This window comes from Tupaia chinensis, unplaced genomic scaffold (genome assembly GCF_000334495.1).
Source record: "Tupaia chinensis unplaced genomic scaffold, TupChi_1.0 Scaffold000661_1, whole genome shotgun sequence".
NCBI classification, from domain to species: Eukaryota; Metazoa; Chordata; class Mammalia; order Scandentia; family Tupaiidae; genus Tupaia; species Tupaia belangeri.
Genome location: NW_006160183.1, coordinates 4,806,907 through 4,817,035, shown reverse-complemented (window position 1 = coordinate 4,817,035; position 10,129 = coordinate 4,806,907). Strand labels below are relative to the sequence as shown.

At 39.3% G+C, this 10,129-nt stretch overlaps 1 protein-coding gene across 1 annotated transcript in view; it reads left to right on the top strand.

Annotated features, from left to right (window-relative positions):
- Positions 1–10,129, top strand: part of MTA3 (metastasis associated 1 family member 3) — a 167,487-nt gene that overhangs the window by 62,738 nt on the left and 94,620 nt on the right. The window contains exons 7-8 of the mRNA XM_027776329.1: positions 2,660–2,723; positions 6,608–6,725. Coding sequence (XP_027632130.1) covers positions 2,660–2,723; positions 6,608–6,725 — 182 coding nt within the window. The remainder of the gene's footprint in view (positions 1–2,659; positions 2,724–6,607; positions 6,726–10,129) is intronic.

Sequence of the window (10,129 nt, the reverse complement as noted above, 5' to 3'; positions counted from 1 at the left end):
CGGTGGCTTAAACTCACACCGGGCGCATGTGCGTGCATGCCCAAGATCCCAAGAGGAGCATGGAGGAGAAGGGATTGTGGCGTGGCCATCTCCCCCCCCCACCCACCCCGGAGGTTGATTTCTCACTTTCTTTCTCTCTGCCTCTCTTTCTGGTGAGCGCACGTGCCCTGTAGCAAAGAAACCTCTCCAAGAAAAAAAGAAAATACAAAAATATAAATACTACATGCTTTCAGAGAGATGTCTCTTTCTTTCTTCAAAATTATTTTATTTAGCTTTATTTATTTTAATTTGACCAGAGAGGGACAAAGTGAGACAGAGAGAGACATAAAGTGAAAGTGAAAAAGCAAGTGACCAGGTCTGGGACATGAACTGCTGTTGACCACATAGGAGTCCAGTGCCCTTAACCACCACACCACCTTCTGACCTCCAGAGACCTCTTTCTTTGTGACATTTACCTAAGATGAATTGTTTAGAAAACTAACTTTTTTCAAATTAATTAGATCTGTACTTTTGGTATTTGATTTTGCTTTTGATAATGAATCACATTTCACTCTGTGAAAGCAATCTGTTCTGCATTTCTGTTTAATGCAAATCCAATGTATTTATTTTTGCACATTGGTTTTTGGGGGTATTATAACTTTTGTTTAGAGAATTAAATGATATAATGGCATTTTTAGGGTGTGTTGTGAACTCTGACTAATGTCCATAACTAGCAAATTCTAGTCCAATAATCTAGCAAAACTTCTTCTGTTAAACTTGGAGCTAGACTGAATTTTTTAAGCTGGTAAACATAATTTTGCAAGTGTTTGTAAACTCCTCCACTTGGATAGTCTTTATTTTTCTCAAATTCCAGCTTTTACAAAAATGATTGAGAGTAAAAGCGAGAACATTTACTTGTAAGGGAGAGAGAGGTATAGATAGGTGTCTTTGACCCTCTTGTTCTAACCTTCCAGTTAGGTAGGGCCACAGATGTGCATCACCATGCCCAGCCTATCTTGGTTATGCGGGAGAGCCAACTCAGCCTCCCATGTGGCCCTAGTAATTGTGCAGTGGTCCCCTCCTGCTTGTGCCATCTCTTCAGGGCCAGATCTTTGTTATTCAGTAGACACAGAAACCTTTTTGAAAAATAGACACTCATTTCCAGATGACAAAAGTAAATGTTAAGACAATGGTCAATGCTATAAGACCTGCAGGTCTGTGAAATCTGTAAATCTTTATTTTGTCCCTTGCTCAATACAAATTCTTTATGTTTAAAGTGGTCTTCAGAGCAACTTTAATAAAGGTAAGTTAATTACATCCTGATGTAAATGTGTATTATTGTTAGGATCTCATACGCAGTAGCTTGTTAAAGCTGAACATAATTTTAGGCACCCGTTTGTACAGTGGTATCTTTGAAGATTCCATGTATTAGGAATACCTATTTATAGATCTAGAAACTCTATCTCATTCTTTTTTTTTTTTTTGGCGAGGTTTTTGCTATAGGGCGCGTGCGCTCACCAGAGAGAGAGAGAGAGACAGAGAGACAGAAAGCGAGAAATCACCCCCCAGGGGCGACGGTCACACCGCAATCCCTTCTCCTCCATTCTCCTCTCGGGATCTTGGGCGCGCACAAATACGCACCCGGTGTGAGTTTTAAGCCATTGGGTCCGAGACACGAACCGCGGTCGACTACGTGGGAATCCAGCGACATAGCCATTACACTAACTGCTGGTTCCCAACTCTCTCTCATTTTTAAGGTCTCATTTTTTTTCTTTTTTTTTTAAAAAGAATCATTTATTTAATTTTATTTATCATTATTATTTTTTAATCTGATACATACACTCATGAGAGAGAGAGAGAGAAAGCTGCCAGGTCCAGGACTCGAACCATGGTCAGCCATGTGAGAGTCCAGGGTCTCAACCACCATGCCACCTACTGGTCTCTCATTTTTTTCTTGAATAATTAGAAGATAACTATAAAGTGTTATGTTATGGGGACTTAATTACTGAACACCCTTCCTTCCATAGATTAGCCTCTCAATAAAATACCTATGAAGACAATGTTATTGTATAGGTTACCAAATTCTAGGATTGTAAAGTGGGTCTACATAGCATAAATTTGAATATAAATATATTATATATATATATATCTATTTTATATATATTTATATATTTTATATATATGTGTGTGTACATATATATATATGTATATATATATATATGTATATATATATATGCACATATATATATGTATTTTTTCCAGCTGCCATCTAGTTTAATTCCAGCCCCCAATTTAAATATTCTTATGTTTGTGTATGTTACTTTTTTTTTTTTTTTTGAGAGATTTTCACTGTAGGGCGCGTGCACTCGCCAGACAGACAGAGAGAGACATAGAGACAGAAAGCGAGAAATCACCCCCCAGGGGGGATGGTCACGCCGCAATCCCTTCTCCTCCATTCTCCTCTCGGGATCTTGGGCACGCACGCACACGCGCCCGGCGTGAGTTTTAAGCCACTGGGTCCGGGACACGAACCGCGGTCGACTACGTGGGAGTCCAGCGACATAGCCATTACGCTAACTGCTGGTTCCCATGTGTATGTTACTTTGAAGAAGAAGTGGTCTTTCTTTTTTTTTTTAGAAGTGATCTTTTAGTTACTCACCTTTTTTGTCTCTTTCAACAGGGGAAAATGCAGTGTTGCCCTTTTGAATGAAACAGAATCAGTATTGTCATATCTTGATAAAGAGGTAAGTCACGATCTTACTTGTTTTGCGTTTTTGTTTTTTCCTTTTATTTCACACAAAACTAGACTTTCTAAATTCATTTTTTCTAACCTAAGTATTGTTGCACCATTATAGCCATATGATAGTAAAGAAATGTAATGCCTGGAATGCATTCAGATCATTCGATTTTTGTCATTAAGTTGAATAGGAGTGAAGCAAAATAAATATTTCTTTCAGTTGGGAATGAAAAGTTTTATACAGTATAGTACATAATTTAATTCATAGCAGATACATATTTTTGGCTTTATGAAATGGCATATTTGGTTCCTATCTTTGTATTTTTGTTCCTGTTTTCGTTTTTTAAATAAATGACTTTTCTTGGGTGAGCCCATGACCTGGTGGTTAAGGCAGTTGGATCTCATGTGGCTGACTGCATGTCTAGAACTTGGCCCTGATGGCTGGAAAAACATGCTGGGCGCACGTGTGTGCATACCCAGAGTCCAGGTGACTGGATGGAGAAATGGAAAAGAAATTGCTGTATGACCATACTACTTCAGGGTAGGGGTGCTCTCTCCCCCTTTCTCTCTCTCTTTCTCTGTCTGTCTCTGGCAAGAACATATTTCCTCTGGAGGGAAAAATTGATTCACTAAATCTTAACAAAATTCATTTAACAACTTGAATTGGGACATGCCCATCATTCATGAGAAGAAATTCTTGTAAACATAGTACTCTATTTTATTCATAGTTTCAGATGAACTTTAAAGTAACATCATGCATATTTGAGGAAAATACTTTAGTGCCAATAATGTTTCTGTATTTACTATTTTTAGAAAAAAATTATTTGTTTGTTTGTGTTTAACTTTATCCATTCATTTATTTACTTTAATGACAGACAGAGTGAGAGAGAGTAAGTGAGAAAGCAAGCTGCCGGGCCTGGGACTCAAACCACAGTCGGCCATGTGGGAATCCGGCACCCTTAACCACTATGCCACCTGCCAGCCCCTGTATTTGTTCTTTATGTTTTGTTTTGTTTGCAAGTTTACCAGAGGGTTGTACATTCACCAAAGAGAGAGTGAGAGGAATGTAACCTCCAGTGGGCTGTGGTCATGCTCCAATCCCTTCTTCTCTGTGTCTTTTGGCATTTCAGTTATGCACACACATATGGCTGTATGTTTTTCAAGCTGCTGGGGCCAGGATTCAAACTGTGCAGTTAACTGTGTCAGATCTGGCTCTCTTAACCACTAGGCCATGGAGGTGGCCTGACTTTACATATTTTTCCCCCTTTAATCTTTATTACATATATATAAGGGGAGTTTAAGATTTTCATGGAAAAATATAATTAACAGTGTGAGATTATTTTGTTGGGAAAATGTTTTGAAGTTCATTCATAGTTTTTAAAACAATGCTCATTTTCCAAGAACTTTTTGAAGACCTTGTTACTGTTTTTGTTTGTTTCTAAGAATTAAAAAGATAGGGCCTGGATCAGCAGATGACATAATGGTTACATTGCTGGACTCCCATCTAGTTGACTGTGGTTTGACTCCCAGACCTGGCAGCTTAAAACAAACTGGTGGGTGTGTGTGTGTGCATGCCCAAAATCCCAAGAGGAGACTGAAGGAGAAGGGATTGCAGCATGGCCATCCCCCTGGGGGGTGATTTCTCTCTCTCTCTTTCTCTCTTATCTCTGGCAGTGCTACAGCACTTGTCTACAGCAAAATCTCTCCAAACTAACAAACAAACAAACTCTTAAAAAAAAAAAAGAAAAGACAGGACTGACTGGTGACATGGTGGTTAAAGTGACTGAATCCCAGATGGTTGCATGGTTCAAGTCCCAGATCCAGTGACTTGAGAAACATTCGAAATACACGTATGTCCTAAATCCTGAGAAGAGAAGGGATTGTGGCATGGCCACTTTACCTGGGATTTGATTTCTTTCTCTCTTGCCCCCCACCCCCTCTGCGAGCACATGGCCTTGTAGAATACTAAGCTAACGCTTTTGTAAATTTCAAACAACCTGAAGCGCTTCTGCTTTTATTTAATGGAGAACCAGTGATAAAAGCTTCAGTTATTGAGTAATTTTCTTTATTGCTCAGGTCTACAAAGCAAAACAAACCAAAAACAACTCTAAATTCCATAGCAATTGTCTCCTGTAACTCTTTTAAACCATTTGATTCTCATAGATTTTTCTTTTCCATGGATAGCAGTTTTTATGCACATATTATCATGGATTAGTTTGACTTTTAACAGTTTTACTGTTTTATCTTCCCTCCTGACAGTGACCCATGATTAGAATACAGTGTGGAATTTCTCAGTAGATAGAAATGCCTTTTGTTTCATTTTGTTACTTTAATTTTTTTCTTAATTTTTGCTATAGGGCATGTGTGCCTGCTGGAGAGAGACAGACAGAGGGAAAGTTAGAAATCAGCCCCCAAGGGGATGGCCATGATATGGTTCCTTCTCCTCTAGTCTTCCTTGGAATTTTGGCCCCTCACGCACCATGCATCCACTGGGTCTAGGACTCGAACCTCTCAGCCAGCCCAGCCATATGGGATCTAGCTGCCTTAACCTCCATGTCATCTGTTGGCCCCCTTTTATTTTCTTTAATGAAAAATATTGCTTACAAAATAGCGCATGTGTGAGCACAACAGAGATAGGTAGGATAGTCCATGTGCGCGTACACAAGAGACACAGAGAGAGGTAGGATAGTCCATGTGTGCGTACACAAGAGACACAGAGAGACGTAAGAGAGTGCACGCACATTCCTCGGTGCCTGTTCAAGCCACTGTCCTTCTTTCTTCAGTTCTCCATCCCAGCAGAATTCTAGGCATGCACGTATACCTGCATTGTTGTCACTGTTCCCGGGATTTGAACCCCAGTAGGCCATGCACATCGAGCTCCTCTGTACATTGCATGATGACTCTACTTGTTACGCCACCCTTCCTTTTGTTTTTGGTTTTCCTAACTTTTATCACGGTATGTAAGAGACAAGAAAGGAGACAGCTTTAGAGTCTGATTGATCTCTCTTTTTTGCCACTTACTTGGCTGGGTCTGGGTGAAGTGTTGACAGAGTGGATAGGCCTTCTAGGATAGAGTACAGAGTTGTACAGCAGATGACTGATGGGTTCATAGTGGGAAGCAGAAGACAGGGCTTTGCTGGAGCTTGTAGGTAGCCTCTAACTGTCATGGAGAATTAAGGAAAAGAATGGTGACCAGCTCATTTTATCCATTAGGCTAAGTAGGGCATTTGAGCCGTTCAAGGAACCATTGGAAAGCTTGGTGTGTGCTGGAAGTGATGGTGTGTATCGTTATGTTTATATACCGATCTACATATTCACACGTATGCTCCACAGAATTACAATGAATGAATAATTAAATGTCTGTACAATGATATTAGTTAACTGTATATGTGTTAAAGTCTTGTATAGTTTATTTTATGTGAGATGTGTGTATCTTTTAGTAGCCTGAATAAAATGTGGCATGGGTACCCTAACAGTAAGAGCACCTGCTGTCCAGGAAGTCATCCTTGCTGCTGGTGGTTGACCTGAGATGTTTAGATTAATACTTGATTGTAGGTGTCTGTCTTTTGAGTTGTAGTGTACCTCTGTGAGCTCATAGAAACTGTTTTAGAGTGTTAATTATTTTCTTTTAAACTAAAATGATACAACTTTATAATCTACTTTGTTTTAAGCTATTTCTTTTGGCTTGATTTAATTTTGTACTATATTACATGATGACAATAACACCATGCTCTCCTTAAAGATTTATGATTTTACTCACCAAAATGAAATTTTTTAATACTCTGAAGTCTTATTCTTCATTATCGTGACGTTGATTTTATTGCTTTATAAAAAGTAGAAGGAATTAAGTTTACCTAGATATTTTCTGTCCTTTTTTTTTTTTTTTTCCAGGATACCTTTTTCTACTCATTGGTCTATGACCCCTCAGTTAAAACCCTATTAGCTGACAAAGGGGAAATCAGAGTGGGACCTAGATACCAAGCAGACATTCCAGAAATGCTCTTAGAAGGTATGTTTTTATTTGGGTTTCAAGTCCTATGAAATCAAATCTATCTTGAAACTCAAAATATTCTCGTCCTTGTATAGAAGCAGCAAGCAGGTTGTCTAATGTTGTGGGCCAAGTGGTGGCATGGTCATTGAAGCAGCTGGATCCCGTATGGTTGCCTCTGTGGTTCGCGTCCCTGATCTGGTGGCCCGAGAAACATGCCGAGCTTGTGTGCATGTGTACCCAAAATCCCAAGAGAAGAAAGGAGAAGGAGGTTGTGGTGTGGCCATCCCTATGTGGGACGCTTTCTCTCTCTGTGTCTTCCCAGTGAGCACAGGCACCTTACAGCAGATTGGAAGACCACACTAAATAAGTCACTCCATAATGTGGTAAATGAATCCCATCCCCACTGTTTTATTCCACACTCTCATTTAATTACTTTTACCCTTCAGAGTATTTATTTTGTTTACACCTTGAACAACAATTCATTCAGGAATGGTTTGTGTACTAGTGGCATTTTGGACATAATATTTTTTTGCAACTTTTTTTTTTCTTGGTAACTATGTCTTTGGCACCTTTTCATAAATAGACTGACTTTAATTTTTTTAGCAACTGTATAGTTCTTAAATTTCCATGGATGCACTATAAATTTCTTTTCTAATTCTCTTTTAGTGAGATTTTTAGGTATTCATAAGTTTTGTTATTACAAATAGCACTGCTAGAAAATCTGCACATATGTCTATGCTCTGTGACTTTTTTCTAGCTTAACTCCCTAAGAAAGAAATAGTCTGTACATTTTAGATAGTGTAACCTTTGTGTGTTCTTTTACCTTTTTGCCATAGGGCTCATGTGCTGGGCCAGAGAAATCATCCCCAGTGGGGATGGCCACACCAGAATCCCTTCTCCTCCTTTCTTCTCCCAGGATTTTGGGCATGTATGCACGTGTGCCTGGTGTAATTTTCAAGCTGTGGGATCCAGGAATCAAACGGTGGTTGGCCATGTGGGAGTCCAGTGCTTTAATCATCCATCATGTCACCTGCTGGCCCCAATAATGTAGCATTTTTCTTTTTAATTAAAAAAAATTGTTTAACTTTATTCATCATTGTTAGTATTTTTTAAAATTTGCTACAGGGCATGTGTACTCACCAGAGACAGAGAGAGAGAAGGAAAGAGAGAAAGTGAGAAAGCAAGCTGCCAGGTCCAGGACTCAAACTGCAGGTGGCCGTATGGTCCAGCGCCTTAACCACCACGTCACATGCTAGCTATTGCAGCATTTTTGAAAGTGTTTATTTATCTTTCACAAAGGCTGAATTATGGATGAGAAAATGAAATGCCTCCACCAACACTGATTATTAGTGTTTTTTCCCCATGACCCTCATTTTTAAAGTGAAGATGTATTGAGATATCATTGTTTCTTTGTGGGTGTTGTATTCAGTTTGTTTATTGCTAGGGGATATATGTGTGTGTGAGAGAGAGAGAGAGCAAGAGAGCATTCTGCAGCTGGGCATGATCAGATTGCAGTCCGATTTCTTCCATTTCTCCCTCCTGTTAGGATTTTAGGTATACATGCACATGGGTCTTGTTTATTTCTCAGGCCTCTTGGGCTGAGATTCGCACTGCAATCTGCTTCTAAGGCACGGTGCTTAAACTCTGTACTGCTGGGCTGGCTCTTGTTGGGTCAGAGTTGTGATTATGCTCAGCCTAGTTAACTTTAATTCTTCTTCTTCTTTTTTTTTTTTTAAGTTGAGAGCGGAGCATGAAAAAGGGAACCCCTTCCACCCTGCAATGGGTTATGACCCTGCTGTAATCCCTTCTTCATTCCTGTCTCATGACATGTGTGCTTGCCAGAAAGACAGAGACAGAAAACAAGAAACCACCCCCTAGAGGGGATGGCCATGCCACAATCCCTTCTCCTCCATTCTTCTCTTGGGATCTTGGGCACGCATGCACACGCGACCTGCGTGAGTTTAAGCCACCAGGTCTGTATCTCTAACTGTGGTCAGCCATGTGGGAGTCCAGAGCCCTTAACCACCATGACTCCTGCTGGCCCCCCCATAAATGTCTTAATGCATTTTCTGTTTGATTACTTATCTCTTTGTTCATTGGCCACAGCTATTTGAATATTAAAGATGTTTGCTGTTTGTCCAAAAGTACTGCACATATACCCCTTCCTCCTTTGTTATTTGAATTAAGAACTTTTTAATAGTGATGTTAAATTTAGGGTTTTGTTTGTTTGTTTGTTTATAGTAATGTGAGGTATTGGTGTTTTTTTTAAAAAGTTCTTTAACATTTATTTATTTGTTTGTTTGTTTATTGTGATTTTCAAGTTGTTGGGTCTGGGACTTGATCCACTGTTGACCATGTGGGAATCCAGTACCTTAGTCACCAGGCCACCTACTGGCCCGGTGTTTTCTTTTTCTTTTCTTTTCCTTTTTTTTTTTTTTTAAAGAATTATTTTATTTAACTTTATCTGTTTACTTATTTATTTTTCAATTTGATGAGAGAGGGATAGAGAGAGAGAAAAAAGAGAGAGAGAGAGAAAGTGAGACAGCAAGCTTCCAGGTCCAGGACTCAAATCACGATCAGCCATGTGGGAGTAAAGGTGCCCTTAACCACCGTACCACCTGCCAGCCCCTAGGTCAGTGTTTTCTTTTAAAGCCTTTATAGTTTGTTAGGTATAAAAAAGTCCTCCACTGGGGACCAGCAGGTGGCTTGGTGGTTAAGGTGCTGGGCACTCCCACATGGCCTACCACAGTTTGAGTTCCTGACCTAGTGACTTGCTTTCTCAGTTTCTCCCTGTCTCTCTGTTTCTCTCTCTGGTCATATTAAAAAAAAAGAATGAATAAATCAAGTGAAATAATTTAAAAAAAAAGTCCTACTCTTTTGTTTCTGACATCTGAATGTTAAACATAGAAGCACTTCTGTAGATTCTTTTCTCTTTTGTACTTGTCTTACTTGTAGAAAACAAATGCAAGGAAGTTAAATCAGCATGTACTTGGGATAGATTTTTGGGTCATGGCCCTCGTTGTTGCCAGTGATGGCTAAGTGGGTGACTAGGAATCACACGTGGCTTCAGACTTCTATAGTTTCATGAAGCCGCGTAGGGGAAGACCAGTCAGCAATGATTCTCTAAGAGAACAGTGCCATGTTTGTAGTCAACTGTGTTTGGGAGTTTTTTTGGGAATATATTTGAGTAGCGAATTAGTTTATTGTAAGATGAGAGATTGCATTTATTGGCACTCTGATTTGTATAAATCAACTTTGTCTTCCAGAATTAATTTTGGAGGTTTATTGTCCTTAATGATTGATATTAGGTTTATAATAGCCTGTGTAAGTTTTTATTAAATATTTATAATAAAAATATTTGATTAAAAAAAATTTTTTTGAAGAGGTTTTTGCTATAGGGTGCGTGCGCTCGCCAGAAAGAC